This window comes from Anser brachyrhynchus, assembly GCF_964034855.1.
Source record: "Anser brachyrhynchus genome assembly, chromosome: 26".
Taxonomy (NCBI): domain Eukaryota; kingdom Metazoa; phylum Chordata; class Aves; order Anseriformes; family Anatidae; genus Anser; species Anser brachyrhynchus.
In genome coordinates, this window is record NC_137719.1 from 5,434,088 (window position 1) to 5,451,809 (window position 17,722).

General features: G+C 56.2%; 3 protein-coding genes across 10 annotated transcripts; 2 read left to right on the top strand and 1 right to left on the bottom strand.

Moving 5' to 3' along the window:
* Positions 1 to 773: 773 nt before the first annotated feature.
* Positions 774 to 10,281, top strand: SLC18A1 (solute carrier family 18 member A1). Of its 6 annotated transcripts, none has more exons than XM_080568477.1 (16): positions 779 to 1,701; positions 2,625 to 3,050; positions 3,148 to 3,369; positions 3,549 to 3,607; positions 3,899 to 3,982; positions 4,091 to 4,183; positions 4,341 to 4,430; positions 5,381 to 5,424; positions 5,547 to 5,607; positions 5,727 to 5,822; positions 7,336 to 7,414; positions 7,513 to 7,564; positions 7,793 to 7,856; positions 7,934 to 8,053; positions 8,254 to 8,387; positions 8,695 to 10,281. In XM_080568477.1, the coding sequence occupies exons 2-16, from the start codon at positions 2,686 to 2,688 to the stop codon at positions 8,806 to 8,808; spliced, it is 1,677 nt and encodes a 558-aa protein (XP_080424603.1). In that variant the 5' UTR covers positions 779 to 1,701; positions 2,625 to 2,685; the 3' UTR covers positions 8,809 to 10,281. The 6 variants fall into 6 exon arrangements, with proteins under 6 accessions (XP_080424601.1, XP_080424602.1, XP_080424603.1 ...); XM_080568479.1 differs by having other exon boundaries at positions 785 to 1,701; positions 2,625 to 2,809; positions 3,009 to 3,369; XM_080568475.1 differs by lacking the exon at positions 5,547 to 5,607 and having other exon boundaries at positions 774 to 1,701; positions 4,091 to 4,430.
* An 84-nt stretch (positions 10,282 to 10,365) lies between these two features.
* MAK16 (MAK16 homolog) lies at positions 10,366 to 13,867 on the top strand. Of its 2 annotated transcripts, none has more exons than XM_080568483.1 (10): positions 10,366 to 10,462; positions 10,865 to 10,914; positions 11,139 to 11,248; positions 11,337 to 11,401; positions 11,540 to 11,691; positions 11,992 to 12,046; positions 12,125 to 12,199; positions 12,581 to 12,700; positions 12,920 to 12,976; positions 13,239 to 13,867. In XM_080568483.1, exons 1-10 carry the CDS (start codon positions 10,448 to 10,450, stop codon positions 13,422 to 13,424), a joined length of 885 nt encoding a protein of 294 aa, XP_080424609.1. In that variant the 5' UTR covers positions 10,366 to 10,447; the 3' UTR covers positions 13,425 to 13,867. The 2 variants fall into 2 exon arrangements, with proteins under 2 accessions (XP_080424609.1, XP_080424610.1); XM_080568484.1 differs by having other exon boundaries at positions 12,581 to 12,694.
* Positions 13,837 to 17,585, bottom strand: TTI2 (TELO2 interacting protein 2). Of its 2 annotated transcripts, none has more exons than XM_080568482.1 (7): positions 16,381 to 17,585; positions 15,950 to 16,101; positions 15,628 to 15,716; positions 15,110 to 15,300; positions 14,889 to 15,032; positions 14,261 to 14,423; positions 13,837 to 13,974 (listed from the first exon to the last, which is right to left on the bottom strand). In XM_080568482.1, the coding sequence occupies exons 1-7, from the start codon at positions 17,001 to 17,003 to the stop codon at positions 13,894 to 13,896; spliced, it is 1,443 nt and encodes a 480-aa protein (XP_080424608.1). In that variant the 5' UTR covers positions 17,004 to 17,585; the 3' UTR covers positions 13,837 to 13,893. The 2 variants fall into 2 exon arrangements, with proteins under 2 accessions (XP_080424608.1, XP_080424607.1); XM_080568481.1 differs by having other exon boundaries at positions 15,628 to 15,720; positions 15,915 to 16,101.
* Positions 17,586 to 17,722: the final 137 nt, after the last annotated feature.

The following is a 17,722-nucleotide window of genomic DNA, read 5'->3' on the forward strand; positions in this document are numbered from 1 at the left end:
TTGGTGGGATGCGCTATTCTCACGTTATTGGCAATAGTTTTGGGCCATGCAGAAGCCAGACAAATAGCTTCAGTGGCAGATTTACATGTCAACAGAGAAAAGGTGAATATGTTTGGGATTTATTTTCTTTTACTGCAGTAAATCTCTGTATCCTGAATGAATGATGGTATCAGTTTGGGTTTAAAAAAGAAATGAAGGAGCTTTATGTCAAAGGTTTAAGAAGATAGAAATGATGGAAGAAAAGAGATCACATTTTAAATAATATTTGCAGTACCTCAATCATGCACGGATATAATTTTCCATCCGGCTTTGCTTACGGGAAACCAGCCTTGTTAGTCTGAGAAATAGCTGGCTCCTGTCCCTGGAGATGAAGCAGGCAGGGTAAAAGTGCAGGGGAAGGCTGTGCTCGAAGCTCGACGCTGCCAGCGTCCTTCTGGATACAGGCAACGGCAGAACATCAGACGCAGAGGGACCCCAACTGCTTGGACCACAGCTGCTCAGGGATCGCGGCCTGGATCAGTGGATTTTGGCCTTAAAAATACTTCTGTCCACTATGAACACTTATCCTCACACTTTTAGTTCTGGAAATCCTGTGATGATTTGCGTTGTGGACTGGGTAAAGGCAGCTTGGCAGTGCCTTTTGGACCAGCCACAGCCCGAGGGCCGGGGAACCAGATATTTCTATATTCCTTCTGAGAAAGAGCTTTCACTCAGTTTATTCTCCTTCTGATGTTAAAAACATTCAGCACAAAAAGGGAAAAACAAGCTGAGAAGCGATTCCTTGGCGGGAGCTGCTTGTACCACCTCCCACGGGAGAAGCTCTTGTACAAGCAGCTGTGGGGATTGTTCGACACACGGCTCTTTTCCCTCCCTTTGTAGGTTGTAAAGCAAAGCAGAGCTCACTGCAAAGCCTCCACAAAACCCACAGCTGCTGCCTTTCCAGCCGGGTATCCTGCAGAAGCATCTCCCACCCGCACAGGGAGTCCCTCCCCACCCCACTGCTGGTGTGGCTCCTTCACCACATGCCTGCTGGGGGAGAGGGGATACAACCCCCGTCTTTCTTCACGTCGGGCTCCCCGAGTGACTGATGACAGTTAACCCAACATCCCTGGGGTGCATCAGGTCTTGCTGCTGACACCTGCCTGCATTTATTCCAGGATGTACAACACAGAGCCAAAGCTGGAGAGAGGAGAGATGCACCAGGGCCAAGCAGCTTTGGGCAGCGAGAAAATGGCCAGCAGCCACTGGAGGGTAGTCCAAGACCTAGATTATGACCTGTTTTAAAAATTTATTTCCTGTGGCCATTTAACAACGTTACCCTTTCCTCCCAGCCGTGAATCCACATGCTGTTATTCCACGGGGGCAGAGCAGGCTTGCCTCAAAGAACAGAGGGTCCCCAGGCAGCGGGCTCGGTGTGCTCAGACCCAGGCTGGCAGGGAGATGAGCATCACCGAGAGCCTGGCTAAATGCTTCTGAGATAAGCGCTCCCGCCTCTCTCCCTGTCCCTCCGGTCCTGCTCTGACGCAGGGGGAGCTGCAGGGCTGAAGGAAACTTGTTTGAGGTCCTAATTACATCTCCATGGAAGAGGGACACTCATATCCTCTTCTGATAAAAGGCAGCGATAAATCCTCCGGGAGCAGCGGCTCCAGAGCACACCGCTGCCCGCCGCCGCCAGCTCCTCGCTCCGGGATGCGCCCAGGGGTAAGGGGTTGTTTCGCCCTGCTCCGTGCAACAGGATTGCACTGAGAGGGGCCAGGGCTTGTGCCTTGCGGTCTGGGGGCTTCTTTACTCTGCTCGTCTTTATTTTCCGTACTTTCTTACTCCTCCTCTCTCCCTGTTACTTTATACATGTATATATCTATTCTCTTACATTCATTTTATTATTTTGTCTTTGCTCTTACCAGCTTAGTGACTCGTGTGGCACTCAGATCAGATGATAGAGGGTCTGGAGGTTTTGCTCTGGTTTTTTTTATTGAAAATTGATAAATAACATTGCCTGGGATTTCAGGAAACCACAGGAGTATCGGAAAGAATGATAGTTCAGGCTCAGCTCTGTTCATTTTGCTGCTCAGTCGCTCAAGTTGCTACCAGCTATAAAAACAAAAAGGGCTAATTGGTTGGTTGGTTTAGCACAAATTTCTGTCTGATGTTTTCAGTGTGACCGAGCAAGTGATCTTCTCTCAGCCCCTCTGAAGCCCTGATCTTAATCACATATGTTAGGCTTTCAAGTCCTGCATCTTGCCGTGACATTTCAATTAGGTCAAATGAAAAGACACACAAGGTAAATGAATTTTCTTTGAGACCTAATTTAATCTCCAAAGAACAAACAGGGAAGAAAAGATGTAGAGATTACCACAGATAAGCTACTGGCCTGATTTGTGCTTTGAGTCTTTGAAAGACGACTTAAGTGATGCCTTGAAGCAGAGACGAGATGTCCCGGGAGAGTGGAAAGGGACTGTAGAGCGCTGCGTCTCTTGGCCTCGACTTTAAATGTGAGATTGATGAAAATATGGTTTTTGATAGCAAAACCGGCGCTCACAGGGCACAGACGCTGAGCTATCTTAGGCAGGAGGGAGAAGCCTTGAACTCTCAGGAGGTGCTAACCCGCTGCGTCTCCTGCAAAGGTGGCGGGACACCCCCAGCCCTGAGCACCGGGAGGGAGCCAGAGGACCGAGCCCCCCGGCGATGCCCCCGGATGCCGTCCCCGCGCCCCGGCGCTGGCTGGCGGAGGGCAGGGCGTCGCGGAGGCTGGCGCTGGCCGTGGTGTTCGTGGCGCTGCTGCTGGACAACATGCTGCTGACGGTCGTGGGTAGGGCTCCGTGCCACCTCGGGGGGGGTCCTGCGTGCGGGGACGCCTGCGGTTGGCCTCCAGCCCGTGCTGGAAGGGGACAGCCACGGGGAGGGATGGGTGAGGGGGCTGCCAGGGCACCGGCGTCGAGCCAGCATCCAGTTCAGCTGCCACAAAAACATCTAAAATCACTAAAACCCTCCTTTTTTTTTTTTTCTAGTACCGATCATCCCCACCTTCCTTTACACAACAGAGTACAAAGGTGCTAACAGCTCTGCTGCCCCTCGCCAGCCTGAGTCGGCTCCTTCAGCCGAGGAGGCTTCTCCTTTCTCCTCCATGTTCTCCTATTTTGACAACAGCACCGTGACCGTCTCGGGCTCCACCAGCACCACAGAGCCGCTGAATGGGACCATGAGTGGGCACACGCTGCAGCCCCCCACAAGCCCCCCACCACCACCGAGCGGCTGCCTGGAGGGCGAGGAGTTCCTCGCCAACGAAAACGTCCGCGTGGGGCTGCTCTTCGCCTCCAAGGCTCTCGTCCAGCTCATGGTCAACCCCTTTGTGGGTCTCCTGACCAACAGGTATGTCTGAGACATGCTCAGCACAGCCCTTTGGGGACGGCATATTTCCCCATTCACACGTTCAGGAGCTATTTACAGACCCTCAGAGATGTGCGTGGCAAGGCTGGGCAGCAAGGCCAGGTCTCCACCAGGAGAAGAGCAATCCTCGGTGAGATCCTGCCTCTTTTCTCCCGTTCCAGGATAGGATACCACATCCCCATGTTCATCGGCTTCATCATCATGTTCCTCTCCACAGTCAGTGAGTATTGCCCTCCGCTCTGCCCTTTGCATGCAGCAGGATGCTGGGCCCTTGCCCCAGCCACTGATCTGAAATAAAAGCAGCACGGGAGAAAACGCACCAGCTGTGTGCCCACGCATGAGAAATGAGAGAGAGCAGAGCAGCTGCCTCAGAAACTGGAGACAGGAATGGACGAGCAGCGCCCTGCACCCAGCAGCACCCAAGCTGGGTTCAAGCAGAGGCTGCTCTGACCCTTGGCAGGGTTTTAGATCTGCAGCTCTGCCTGACGCTCTGTTTCTCCTTCCTCCACAGTGTTTGCCTTCTCCGGCACCTACACCTTGCTGTTCATTGCCCGAGCTCTCCAAGGCGTCGGTTCCTCGTTCTCATCGGTCGCAGGTGAATGTTTTAGCTCACTGCATGCTGCTACACCCGGCCTTGGCTCCTGCCCTACACCGCAGTGTCTGCGTTAGGTCAGTGATCAACTTGGGTTCCCTCTGCCCCCAGGCTTGGGCATGCTGGCCAGCATCTACACGGACGACTTTGAGAGGGGCAACGCCATGGGCATCGCTCTCGGAGGCTTGGCCTTGGGTGTGCTGAGTAAGGACACTTTGTCGGGCTTTTCACCAACAGCAGCTCCATCACACGCTGCTTTTGTTGGGCTGAGCATCCCCAGCTCGGCCCCAAAGGCGTCCCCGGCCCCTGCACTTCAGGGGCCGGATGCCTGCTGCTGCGTGACGCAGCCTTTCCCTTGCAGTCGGGGCCCCCTTCGGAAGCGTGATGTACGAATTCATGGGGAAAGCCTCTCCCTTCCTGGTCCTGGCATTCTTAGCCCTGCTGGATGGAGGTGAGGAGCCAAGTGGTTTAATCCAACCGAAAACCCAAAGCCTGTGGCAGACACAAACGCTCCCATCTCGGGAAGGATCTCACGGGGCTCATGTGAAGGCAGAGGCAGATTAACGCAGCATGGGTGCTATCATCAGCACCGGTTATTCTGTTATTGCTAAATCATATGTTTTCTACCGCCAGATGCATGACACAGCAATACAGTAAGAATTAGTCCCTCATTACTTAATAAACCCTTTGATTGCTTTAATGGCTTGAATAGCACACTCAGTAAAGCTCTCCGAACAGTGTTCTCTGTAGAAGGCACACGTGGTGCTGTCTGCAGCCTCTTCACCGTACCACAAAGGGATTGGACTTTGCCGGTGTGAATGGGGATCCGTGTTCTTTCTCAGAGGTACTACAAATCCAGGCCGTGACAGCATTCAGAGAGCAACAGCAAAGTTAGAGATAGCAGAAATGTGCATTTTTAGTGGAGAGCATTAAGCTAATTAAATTACAGTCACAGTTACCATCTTTGCCTAGATGTAATGTAAGACATGTTTAATGAAGCGTGTAAGAGCCTTTGGAAAATGAAATATAGGTTCCCCACACTTTAAACTTTTTTTTTTTTTTCATCCTATTCTTTTCCACATCTAATTTCTGCCATGCTCCATTTGTGGCTCGATGGTGGCAGCTCAGAGCCCGACAGCGAGCATTTCGAGATATGTTTCGTGCACGGATAAACCACTTGTAGCACGCTCGCTGGCTCCTGCTCCCACTTCAGCCGCTGGGAGCTCCCGCAGGGGCAGGGCTGGCACCCAGCTCCCCCCACGGTGTCCCACGGGCACAGCTCCCGCTTCCCCAGGGGGCTCTGCCGACGGTCAGCACCCCACTGAAGGAAAAGCCAGAGGGAGCCACGGCCTGAAATGCTGCCACCCCAGAATTAGGCTAACAGCAGCGTTTCCTTCCCAGCTTTGCAGCTGTGCATTCTGCAGCCCTCCAAGATCTCCCCCGAGGTGAGTACAGACGTGTGTGCGTGTGCCTGATCCCGCGGCAGGCACTGTGAGCAACGCGGGTGGGAGGGCAGCTCGTGCACCCCCCACTGCCCACGGCACCTGTGACCCCCCCGTCTCCACAGAGCACCCAGGGCACGCCGGTGTTCACCCTGCTGCGGGACCCCTACATCCTGGTGGCTGCGGGTAAGGGCGACGGCACTGCGCGCCTCTCCGTGCCCGCGTCTGCCGATCCGCTCCTGCCTGCTCCGAACGGCAGCAGGAGCAGCCCGAAGCAGAGCGTTTCTCCCTTTTCTCCCCACCAGGAGCCCTCTGCTTCTCCAACATGGGGGTGGCCATGCTCGAACCCACCTTGCCCATCTGGATGATGCAAACCATGTGCTCCCCGAAATGGCAGCTCGGTAGGCGCCTCGCTTTGCAGTCCTCGCTCCTCAACTGGTGCTTGGTAGAGTTCAGCTAGAGCAGGTCTGGCTTTGGCACTGCGAGATGGCTTGAATAATCTCGTGTATCATTTTGCACTGCGAGATGGCTTGAATAATCTCTTATATCATTTTAAAAAGAAGAAAACATATACCCTCAGCTGCACAGAGTGAGCGATCCCAGGCTGTGCGCTGCTCCAATTTCAGCTGGAAATGTCCTTAGTGGTGGCTATACAATGTGCTTTTCCCTATTATTGAAAAAATTGTATAGAATCAGGCTCCCCACAAGAGCAATAACGGCGGAAGGAAGGCAGTTTCGTGCACATGAAGCCTGTCGAATCCTCTGTTCTGCAGGGCAGATAATCGCGTCGTGCTGGGCTGGAATCATGGCAGCCAGATGGGTTTTGCAGAGGCAGCTCTGAGTAAAACAAGGCCATTTTGAGAGTCCCACAGAGGGCAGGGTGGTACATGCTAACTACCAGCTGCCTCGAAAATGTGATATGGAGATAGCATTGTCTGTCTTTGCTACAAAAATAAAAACTAATTGTTATAAAACCCGATTGGCTGGGGAATGACCTGGGGGATGCCCCAGGCTACACTTAGATCCCAAATTGAATTGCAGCCTGGGAGCAGCAGGGCCGAGAAAGCCCCTAATCGAGTTATTCTCCGCTCAGGCAGGAGCATCCATCCCTATAAGAGCTCGTGATGCTTCGCCTGAGCAAGTGAGGTGGCAAAGGTGGGCGAGGGTAAAGCAGCGTCCCAGGGCTGCCGGCTGCAGCCTCGCTGCCGGTAACTGCACGAGGCACCGGCTGAGAGCCGCACTCAGAGCTGCTCCCGTCACCGCTGAGCTCAAGGGGAATCTTTGGGGCGACAGGTTTAACTGTGTTCCGCAGCTGTAAAAGGGGGGAAAGAAAATTAACCGTGTCTGTGTGTTTCAATAAGGAAGTTGTCTTAGTGAAGGTGGTTGGTTTTATTTCTAGTCGGCAGGAGAATATATTAAAAATAAACAACTGGTAAATCAGCATGCAGGTCAAATATTTACTCTTGACTACATAATGATCACTGAGCTTTACACTTAAAGCAGTTCCTTTATTCCTGTGTATTTGGTGAGCCAAAAGCAGAAGCAAGGGGAGAGAGGTGGAAGAGGAAGAAGATCTGACAGGAGAGGAGGCCGAAAGCAGTGGGGCCGAGCAGTTCTGATTTTGCTGCTGGTTGTCTCAGGTCTCCTGGGTGACTTACTGCACCCTGGGGTGCAGCCGTGCCTCCCTCTGGCTTCACAGGGGCACCAGAGAGGCTGGGACAAAGGGTGATGGCAATGGAGGATGAGGAGAGCACCACAGCACGCGTGCCGGGCGCTATTTTGCCATGCCTGGCTCCCATCATATTCCACAAATGAGAGAGGCAGTCAGTGAAGGGAACAGTTTTGGAAATTCTTGCCGATTCCCTGCATTTCCTGGAGGATTACACACACTTTTTTATTCTTTCTCTCTCCTAGGGATGGCGTTCCTTCCTGCCAGCATATCCTACCTCATCGGCACCAACCTCTTCGGGGTCCTAGCTAACAAAATGGGCCGGTAAGTGGAAGGGGCCCGGCCCTGCTTTGGCACGGACTCTGTTCGTGGTGCTGCGACACCGAGAGCGTCGCCCTGTGCTAACTGCGGCCTCGTTGCAGGTGGCTGTGCTCCCTGATCGGCATGGCCGTGGTGGGAATCAGTCTCCTTTGCGTGAGTAGCACAAGACAATTCCGAGAGCGTTCTGTAGAAGAATCAGCAGGGGTGCGGGGGTGAGAGTATGGACGATCCCCTCCGCAGGGGGGGGACAACAAAGCCCCAGAATCTGCAACCAGACATTCAGAGCGTGCACGCGTGGGTCTGTTTCACAAGTCCAGGTTATGGCCCCTCCCCTCAGAGCCCTTCTGGCCCCATTCACACGTTCTCTCTTTCTTCTCAAAGGTGCCTCTGGCCAAAAGCATTTACGGGCTGATCGGCCCAAACGGCGGGCTGGGCTTCGCCATAGGTAAGCTGCCAGCATTCGGTCTGCAAAGGCAGCTCGGAGAAGGCGATGACTGACGAGGCTGTCCTTGCTTTGGGCAGGAATGGTGGACTCCTCCATGATGCCTATCATGGGCTACCTTGTGGACCTTCGCCACACCTCCATCTACGGCAATGTCTACGCCATAGCCGATGTCGCCTTCTGCATGGGCTTTGCGATTGGTACGGCCCAACTCTGACCCACGCGGCGACGCACTCGGAGTGCATCTTCGCCCCATTTATCACCCCCTCTCCGCCCCCTGTTCACTGGCAGCAACTGAGTCTGCAGCCCAGCTGCCACAGTCACAGATCCCCTCCAAACCGGAAAGGCAAACTTTGTTCTTTTTCTGTCATCTGACCTTTTTTACTTTTTAAACACGCAGGTCCATCCACAGGCGGTGCGATTGTGCGAGCTATCGGGTTTCCCTGGCTGATGGTCATCATCGGAGTTATCAACATTGCCTACGCCCCTCTCTGTTGGTACTTGCGCAGCCCTCCCGCTAGGGAGGAGAAGATCGTGAGTTTAAGTTTATTTTATTCCCTTAAAGTATAGGGGCTTGATAATCCAGAGGCTTGTGGCAGATCAGAATGAATTTGTCAGGGACTGTGTCCTCCCTTTTGGGTTCTACTGCGCCCTCAACAAAGGGCCGGAACACTCAGACAACAAAACCAGAAAAGTTTGGAGCTACGGTCCTTCTCCTAACTCACAGCTTGTGTTCTCTGGGCAAAAGTTGTTGGCTGCTTTGGCTTTCTCTGAAAGTGGTAATGCTTCTATTCATTATTAATCACCATTTTTACTGAAGTTTGACTTCTTTCTCATCCAGGCCATCTTAAGCCAGGAATGCCCCATGCAAACCAAAAGCTATACCACTCAGAAGCCCCTGCGAGACTTCCCTCTCACAGATGACAGTGACGTGGAGGCAGAAAATGAGGAATAGGAAGTGCAAGGATATGTGTCCTGTTTGAAGCTTAAGTTTACAGCCATGGATGTGATAGCACCCAAGAATAACTCCGACTCCCCAAGACCCGTGACACAGGATGAACGTGGGCTGTGGTGTTCTCCTGTTCTCCAGGCCATGCAACCCACATCAGGGACCAGGGACCCAGGATTTGGAGGCTCTGTCTGTTTAGCTGTGCTGCTCCTTTGCTATGTGACTTCCAGGCAAGTCACCCAAATTACATCTAATCTGTAAAGAACTTACGAAGATGGAATGAACTGTATCATCCTGTCCTGCAAAACAACGCTGTCCTGGGCACAGTCTGCCCACGTAGCGTAGGATACGATAACACCTCTCCCAGATGAGTCCAGTGGCATTTGCTAATGTCTTTAAAGTGCTTACTGCTCTTGAAAGAAAAGCACCAGAGAAAACTAAAATGAAATCAGCAGCAACATTTATTTCTCCAGAATGCCACTGTAATTCCCATCGTGAAACCTTTCTGTAACAACAGGGCCCCCTCCACCTGTGTCACTGCCAGTCTGCCAATAAAGATATCTTCGTACTGTTAATGTGCTCTGTGCTCGTCTGAAGACAGCTAAAAACGTTCATTGTCGTCTCGGTATAGCTTGATGTGTTTTGCCATTTATGTGCTGTTTATGGCTTCTTGTGTGTTCCTTCTACCATTCATGAAATTTAAGATCTCTTTAAGAAATTCAGGTACAAATAAGGCTGAAAGCAGTTTTAAAATCAGACAAAGACTCAACAAAGCTACTTTGCTCACTTGTATGGGTGAGATGGGGTAACAGGCTGTTTGTGACCCAGATCCATTGCAACGAGCAGTACAGTAGGTTGAGTTAATTGCCATTTTTCAATTTCCTGGCCCTGAGTTTAGAAAGAGAACAGCTGTACTGTTAACAGTAATGAAGTATAATAATCTTTAGAAGTACGGAAGTGATGTAAAGAGAGAGAGTTAGGTAATAAAAGTCGCCAAATAATTATATAACTGTCAAAGGAATTCACATGATCTTTTTTTTTTGCCAGGGAAACCACAAACTTGCACCTCCTCTGGCTCCACAGTTGGCAGTTTATGAACTCATTTCTGCATTGAACGAGCAGGTGTGTATGGAAGGTGACTCCACTTGCCAGAAAGAACAGTTAACTCTGCTCTGGAGCCCCAGCAGCACAATGCTCTTGCCAGGGGGAAACGGGATAATAACAATTAATCATCATTTGGTACCTCATGACTCACTACCAAAGGTCATAGGGCTATTGTCAGGGAACCGCACGTTCCCAGTGTGAAACCCTCGCCTTGCACGTACAGAATGGAATTGTATTTCTTAGGCTGACTGGAAATGACTAAGGCTAAGCCTGCCCTAAATAAATAATGGCTATTTTTATCTTCCACCTGCTTTCCTGCCTCGCCAAGAATATAAGGAAAGCGCTCGCCCTCAGCAGCGGCGGCAGCCATTTTGTGCCACCCCGGCCCCCGTCGCCACGGCAACCCGCCGCCATGACACCCCCCCCGCCGCCATGACAACCCACCCCCCTGTTGCCGTGGCAACCACCCGCCGCTCTCGCGAGACGCCGCTCGCCCCGCCCCTTCCGGTGATGGCCGCGCGGGCGCCGCCGCAGCAGCAGCATGCACTCGGACGATGTGAGTCCGCCGCTTGCTTCGGTCCCGTCCGCCGCCGCCAGGCAGCCGCGCCGCAGCCAATGAGCGCCCGGCCCGCCCTTGGGTCGGCTGCGTCCGGCCGGGGCAGCGCCCCCTCCCCTCGGGGGGTTGGGGGGGGGGGGCAGCCACGTGGGGGCGGCTGGGGGCAGATTTTGGGGGGGGGGGGCGGGAATAACGGGAATAGGGCAGGGACTGGGGGGGGGAGGGGAATTTGGGGGCAGCCAGGGGGTGGCCCTGCGTGTCCTCTCCCTGCCCCCGTTAGGTCGGGGGGCGATCTGTTACGGCCTGGCTGGGGGAGGCGGGGGGATTGGGGTGGGTCGGTAATGGGGTCGGGGGGCGCAGGGTGCTGGGGGGGGGTCCCTGATGGGGGTTTTGTCCCCGCAGGTTGTCTGGGACATGCTGGGGAACAAGCAGTTCTGCTCCTACAAGATCAGGTGAGCGCGTGCGGGACGGGCAGCGGAGCCCAGCGCTGGCCTCGGGGGCTGATGTCTATGGGGTGGGGGGGGTGGGGGCGGAAATTTGGGTGCCCCGAGGCGCCAGCGCGCTCCCTGCGCGCTGCCTTTCCCTCGTCCCTGTGCCGCCACGAGGCGTGCCGGCTGTACGTGACCCAGCGGGTGGCACAGCGCAGGGCAGCGCTTCAGGTGGCTCTGGCTTGCAGGACGAAGACGCAGAGCTTCTGCCGCAATGAGTACAACCTGACCGGGCTCTGCAACCGCTCCTCCTGCCCGCTGGCCAACAGCCAGTATGCCACCGTCAGGGAGGAGAAAGGTGAGCGCCCGGCTCTGTCCCCCCCACGCAGCTGAGGGTTCGGTGCCTCAGCGGGGGTCACCTTCCTCCTCGCCTCTTCCCCTTCCAGGCCGCTGTTACCTCTACATGAAGACGATCGAGCGGGCGCCTTTTCCCAGCCGACTGTGGGAGCGGGTGAGTTGGGAGCAGGCTGCTGCCCGCGCGTGCTCTGAGCTCCTGCACCAAAGGACGGAGGGGATCAGACTTCTCCCGAGCACAGAAGCGTCCCCGGGGCTTTGCTGCTCTGGATTTCAACCCGTTTCCCCCCCCCAGGTCCTGCTGAGCAAGAACTACGAGAAAGCACTGGAGGAGATAGACGAGAATCTCATCTACTGGCCCCGCTTCATCCGGCACAAATGCAAGCAGCGATTCACCAAGATAACGCAGTACCTCATCCGCATCCGCAAGCTGACGCTGAAGCGACAGTAAGCGGCGCCACGAGCGAGCGATCGCCTTGGGTTTCTGTGTGCGGAGCCCTTTCCTGGCTCTGCTGCACCTCCAGGCAGTTGGTGTTTTCCTGCAGGACGCAGGTTTTGGCAGGCTTGTAAACAAACCCCGTTAAAATTGACGTAACTGCGGCGCACTGTGCTTTTATAGGTGCACCTGAACCAGCTGCAGCCCCGTTTCCAAGGCTGCGGCCACTGGTTTTTGCCCTGAGTGAGCCATTTGCTCATCCGCTGCAGAGGAGGCTGAAAGGCTCCCTAAGTCGTTCTTGTTCCCTGCAGGAGGAAAATCGTTCCCTTAAGCAGAAAGGTTGAAAGGCGAGAGAAAAGAAGAGAGGTAACGTGAGTGTTTCATGTGCCGTCTGTTGCTTCTGTTCTCTGAGCGCGCTGACATGAGGCCTCTTTGCTCCTGCAGGAGAAAGCCCTGGTCGCCGCTCAGCTGGACAACGCCATCGAGAAGGAATTGCTGGAGAGACTGAAGCAGGACACGGTGAGGATTGCCCCCGTCAGAGCGCAGCAGTAGAACTGCTCCCCCTGCCCTCCGTCCCGCTGCTCCGCCAGGGAAGGGGGTGGGGGGCGCGTGTTGGTGCAAAGGGGAGGCAGCGCCTGCAGAGGAGGGCAGGGGCTGACTGCCGAGTGGGTTTGGAGCAGGCTGGAGAAGTTGTTCCCCAAAACGCAGAGCCCCTCGATCTCCCTGAAATGCTCTTTTCTATGAAATTCTCTTTTCTGTGAAGCGCGTGCTTCAGAATTAGGAAGGGGTGAACCTCCAGTGGAGCCTGGTTTGATGCCACCTCTGTGCAGGCCTCAGCCGACCCTTCCACCACCGGCTGTTTCCCCTCGGTACCTTACAGAACTTTATTTTCCTTTTCAGTACGGAGACATTTACAACTTCCCCATTCACGCCTTCGACAAAGCTCTGCAGCAGCAAGATGCAGAAAGCGAGAGCGAGTCCGACGTGGAAAAGGAAGAGGAAGGCAACGAGGAGGTAACAGTAACGCTCCCCCCCACAGCGCCACGCTTAATCCTTCCCTGCCCCGGTGCACCACCGGGCACCGCGGTGCGAATGTCACCAGGGTGAGAACAGAGCAGGAGAGGGGAATTTGGGAAAATCGTCTGTGTGTGTGTGCAGGTTCGAGGGCTGTCGTGGTGTGAGCTGTGATGTTATTGCGCTCAGCGCACACGTCCTAGCTCCCGCCTTCATTTCTTACAGGAAAGAGATGAAAGGGAGTTCGTGGAAGCGGATGACAGCGACATCAGTGACTTCGAGGTAGGTGCAGCACCAGGTGCGAGCTGCCAGGCGAAGCTGTTTGGAAGTGACCCCCAGCAGCCTGGTGGCGGGATAAGAGCCGGTGAAACGGGGTTTGTGGAACGCGAGACAGAGCCAGGCTGCTCCGCTGCGCCCCGGCTACTCTGGCAGGCCCGCTGGGACCAGGAATTAGGAAGTGGGATTGGATACACAGGGTGATTTTGCAGAAAGTGGAGGTTTAGTTAGCCTGCTTTGATACCACACACGCCTCTTCCTCTCTCAGGACATGGATAAGTTGGAGACGAGTAGCGAAGAGGAGCAGGAAGACGAGGAAGAAACAGAGAAGAAAGCGCACTCCAAATCCAAGGGAAAAACTCCCCTGAAAGGACCAACCAGAAGAAAACGTCCCTACCTTGAAATCGAGTATGAAAAAGAAACGGAGCCAGCCGCCAAGACTAAAGCCTCCTGACTCCCTCCCGGACTGGCATTTTTTACTGGCTGGCAGCACGCCGCGTCTGTCCTCTAGAGCTCCTCCAGCTTCACCACTCTGAGCGCAGCCACCAGAAGTTGCTTCTCCAATATTCTAGAGTAATAATTCTCTTTTTTTAAAGGAAATAAGGGTTCCAGATGTCAGGGTTTCTGTCCCGACCCCAGGCAGTTGCAGTAACTCCGTACAGCTCTGCACAAAGTGCAGTTTTAAGGCCGAAGCCTCCCCACAACCACGCGAGGCTCAGCTCAGGCTGCTCCAGGAAAGAACCTGGACTCGGAACACTGCTGCTGCGTTCTGAAGCTGCAGCGCCCGCAGGCGGCTCGCGGAGACACAAGCGAACCTCGTTCGGGGCAGGTATGAGGCTAACGGGGCAGAGACGAGAAAGACAACCTTAAAATAAATAAAATATTTTACTGTACAAAGCCGGCGAGCGATCAGCCGTGCCTCCTCACGTGTTCTCTCGCACTTTCCTGAGGCAGTCCCGCACGCAGCTCTCCTCGCAGCTGCCGTCCACGCCCTCCAGCAGGATCTGGAACAGAAACCATCCCTTTGCAGTGCCCTGGCACACTTAACCAAGGCTTACAGCGTTATCAGCCCTGCCCAGCGTTCCGTTGGGAGGGAGCGATACAAATCCTGTCCTCTCTTGTGCGTAAAGTCACCCATCAGTTAGGTCAGATACCAGCTCTGGAGCGGGCAGGAGCTGATGCTTTGCAAATGTTGTTTTACTGAAGCGGGCTCTTGCCTGTAGCGTGCTGCTGCTTCCCTTTTAAGGGGGCAGAGAGCAGCGCTGAAGCAGCGCTGGGTCCCCAGCTCACCTTCACCCGTCCTTCAGAGCAGCGATCCAGCAGGATGAGGCACTCGGTGGCCCCCCGGAGCAGGGCAGCCCTCACCGGCTCCGGCGTTGGGCCTCGGTCAGCGTGGACATCCCACATCATCCTCAGCAGGGCCTTGAGGAGCACGGGGAGCCGGCACGGCATCCTGAAAGGGGAACGGGCACGTGCGGCTTACCGTAAATCCTTTTTGTGAGCCGGGGAAAGCGCAGCCCTGCTCGGCAGCTCCAGCCGCTGACGCGTGAAGCAGAACTGCAGCCGGGCTGCGAGGGAAACGGGGAAGGCGTGACACGAACGCCCGCCAGCACAGGCGGCCTGGTTGGCAGCGCAGGGCTTATCCCACAGCTCTGCTGTGCAGAGAAGGTAGATCCAGCTTTTAGCCAGCGTTATTTTCCCTTGACTCTTTCCTGCTCTAGAAGCACGAGGGCCCAGCTTAACTTTCGGGCAAGGTTTTTCCCCCAGGAAAGCAGCAACGCTAATGATTGTTCCCTGTCAGAGAGCTCCCCCTCAAGGTTTCAGGGCCTCTTCCTCAAATAACGGTAACTTTGGTTCTAGAGGAGCCACATCCATTTAGCACACGCTTCCTAAAGCATTTTTCACCCCAGACTGGTACCTGGGCCAGGCGTGCTCTATGGTGCACCTCAGCGTCTCCAGGATTCCCAGCCTGGCTTCCTCCTCGGGGCCGTCGCAGACCTCCAGGTAGCCCACGATCACTCGCTCCAGCCTCTTCAGGTGCCGCGCCACCAGGACGCCAAGCCTGCCACCACGCAGCACGCGCTGAGCAGGGGGACAGGGATGCAGCCCGTCCCTGCGGGTGGCGGGTGCTGCTCTCACCTCCGCACGAAGGCGGGCAGGGTCCCGGCGTACACGCGCCGCAGCGCCAGGCGGTGCTCAGCCTCCATGTGGGTCAGGAGCAGCTGCAGCACCTCGTCGCAGCGGGTGGGAGCTCTGGGCTGCTGCTGCTCCTGCCGCCGCTGCGCTCTCTCCAGGACCGGCAGCAAGTCCAGCAGGCACAGCAGCACTGCCTGGGGCGGGACAGGACACACCGGGGTGGTCGCCCAGCAGCCCCCCCACCGTGCCAGCAGCTTCCAGCCACCCCCCCCAGTTCACCTGGGGGACTGCCACTGCCTGCGTCCCCCGAGGCCGGCCCCGGTCAGCACGGCTGCCGCCTCCTTTGAGTGCTCCCTGCAATCTGCTGCGTTACTCCTGGCCACAGGCATCGGCCGTTAACAGCCTGAAGCTACACCCGCAGTGCCTGTGAGCACTCCTCCCCGCGCCTTCAGCTGCCTGTCCCTTGTGGGATTGCTACGCAACGCCGCGAGGCACCTGAGAATTCGGTTCTGCTGCCCTACCTGGATAAGGGGGGCCTCTCGTGAGTAGAGGTGGTTGTAGAGGGCGTGGTACACGACCTGAGCCCTGTTGAACTGGCACAGATCAGCACCTGGCTGCCACAAGAGAGAGCAACATCATTCCTGTGCACCGCCTTCGCTGCCCACTTGCCTCCTGCTATTGAGCACAGGGCAAAATTGCGAGGTTAACGTAAGAACCAGGAACAGACGTTAGGAAATCCAACAGGCACCCAACCCCCCCCTTCCTTCAAACAACGCCCACAGAGGGATCTGCCTTCCCAACCCCTCACCACATTGAGAACGATGTGATGCAGGCAGCGCACACCCAGGATTTTGTTCTCCTCGCGGTAATCGTCCGAGATGAGCAGCGACGGGGGGAGGACGCTCTCCAGGTAGCGGCTGAGCCAGGGACGCGTGACGTGAGGCAGCGTCCAGGCGAAGACGTGCTTCATGGCAGGGTTACGCTTCCAAGTGTCTCTGGAAACACAAACAGAAGCTCAGTGAATGCTGGAACTGAGGAACTCTCATTTCCTATAACTTGCACCTCTAGGCTGATGGTAAGCTCCGATTTCCCTTCCTCCCGCCCCATTATCGGGGCGTTTGCAAAGTTCTTGGTCCCATGTTTATCAACTACTGCTTGTAACACGGGCGCTCACAGCTGCACCGGCACATTTCCCGAAAGCTTCCAGTATTTCCTACACGGAGAGCGGCCAAACACACCACCCTCTCCGCTGCTGCCCTCCCCTTCCTACTCACTTGGTCAACTCCTGTTTCAGCAGCCCCATCACCGCCGCGAATCTCCCCTCCTCGTCCTCCTTCTTCCCCCGCAGAAATTCCGCCACCGACCCGCAGTCCGCAGCCCGAACCAGCGACTCCAGCAGGTCCCCGGCCACCGACCGAGACCTCGCGCTCGTCCAGGGCCCGTCCACAACGTGTGTTACCGCGAAGACGTAGACGGGCGCTGCCACGCGGCGCAGGATAGGACCCACCACGGGGTCACCCAGAGTCTCCTCGGTCCTGGCAGCCTCCAGCTCGGCGAGGAGGCGCAGGAGCACGGCGCCCGCCTCCGCCGCTCGCTCAGCGACGGCTTCGTACACGCCATCCTTGCCGGGCAGCTCGGCAGCCTCCTGCTGCTGCTCGGGAGGCGCCGCGAAGCGGCTCAGCGAGGCCACCAGCTCGCCCAGCGCGGCGGGGCTCACGTCCCTGAAGAGCCGGCGGCCGCCCGCGGCCTCCAGGAGCGCCCCCAGCTCGCCGAGCGCCCCGGGACCCTCGGGGGTGAGCGGTCCGAGCTGCGGCTGCACCCGCTCGGCCGGCGGCGGGGCGGGGGGAGGCCGCTCCCCGGGCAGCTGCGGGGGCTGCACGAAGCCGGGGAGCTCCATGACCCCTTCCCCGGCTTCCTAAGTCCTTTAAGGGCCCCCCCAAACCCTTTAAGGGCCCCCCGCGCCCCCCGGCAGGGAGAAGCCGCGACGCTCCTCAGCACTCCCCTCAAACACAGCCTGCCGCCGTAAAGCGCGCCGCCCAGCGCGCAGCTGTCGCAAAAACCCAACTGCCGTAAAAGCGGGAGCGAGTGGGCGTGGCGCCGTGTGAATAAATTAGCATGGGTAATGAGGCACCGAGCGGCGCTGCGGCGGGGCTTTTTGGCCCCGAAACGGCTCAAAACGAGGAGCAGCGAGCGCAGAGCTGTGGTGGGCACCGGTTTGAGTCCGAAAAGGGCGGAAGCGCTGGGATGGTCGCAGATCGCTGTGACCACGGGATCAGTGGCACGGCGTTGGGTTCGGGCGCGGAACGCCAAAACCCGATCCTTCCGGTTCATAGCGCATGATGAATGGGAGTGACACGCGGTTGCGTGACGTGTGCGCCCTGCGTTACGACGTTGCACAGTCCCTTCTGAGCGCCGGGGGGTCGGTGGCCTCAATTATCGGACGTTCGTTTTTATGCAAAATTAGAGTTTTTTGGAGTTGTCACGGAACCTATCAATTCGTGATTCCCAGCCCCATTTCCCAGACCAGCGCCTTGCTCCGGAGCTCCATGCCCCCAGCCCTGAGCTGCCGCAGCCACTTCTAAAACGCCCCCCCGCAAATGCCACTGGATCCCCCGC

Bases quoted from the DNA above. Each gene is read 5' to 3' on its own strand.
- TTI2 (XM_080568481.1), bottom strand. From the start codon at position 17,003: ATGGAGCTCCCCGGCTTCGTGCAGCCCCCGCAGCTGCCCGGGGAGCGG. The intron at 15,301-15,627 runs GTAGGGCAGCAG...GTCCCGCCCCAG, and splicing joins GAGAGGCCCCCCTTATCCAG to GCAGTGCTGCTGTGCCTGCT. The intron at 14,424-14,888 runs GTACCAGTCTGG...TTCCCCTTTCAG, and splicing joins ATAGAGCACGCCTGGCCCAG to GATGCCGTGCCGGCTCCCCG.
- MAK16 (XM_080568483.1), top strand. The intron at 11,249-11,336 runs GTGAGCGCCCGG...TTCCCCTTCCAG, and splicing joins CACCGTCAGGGAGGAGAAAG to GCCGCTGTTACCTCTACATG. The intron at 11,692-11,991 runs GTAAGCGGCGCC...TGTTCCCTGCAG, and splicing joins AAGCTGACGCTGAAGCGACA to GAGGAAAATCGTTCCCTTAA.
- SLC18A1 (XM_080568476.1), top strand. From the start codon at position 2,686: ATGCCCCCGGATGCCGTCCCCGCGCCCCGGCGCTGGCTGGCGGAGGGC. The intron at 4,431-5,380 runs GTGAGGAGCCAA...TTTCCTTCCCAG, and splicing joins CTTAGCCCTGCTGGATGGAG to CTTTGCAGCTGTGCATTCTG. The intron at 5,823-7,335 runs GTAGGCGCCTCG...TCTCTCTCCTAG, and splicing joins CTCCCCGAAATGGCAGCTCG to GGATGGCGTTCCTTCCTGCC.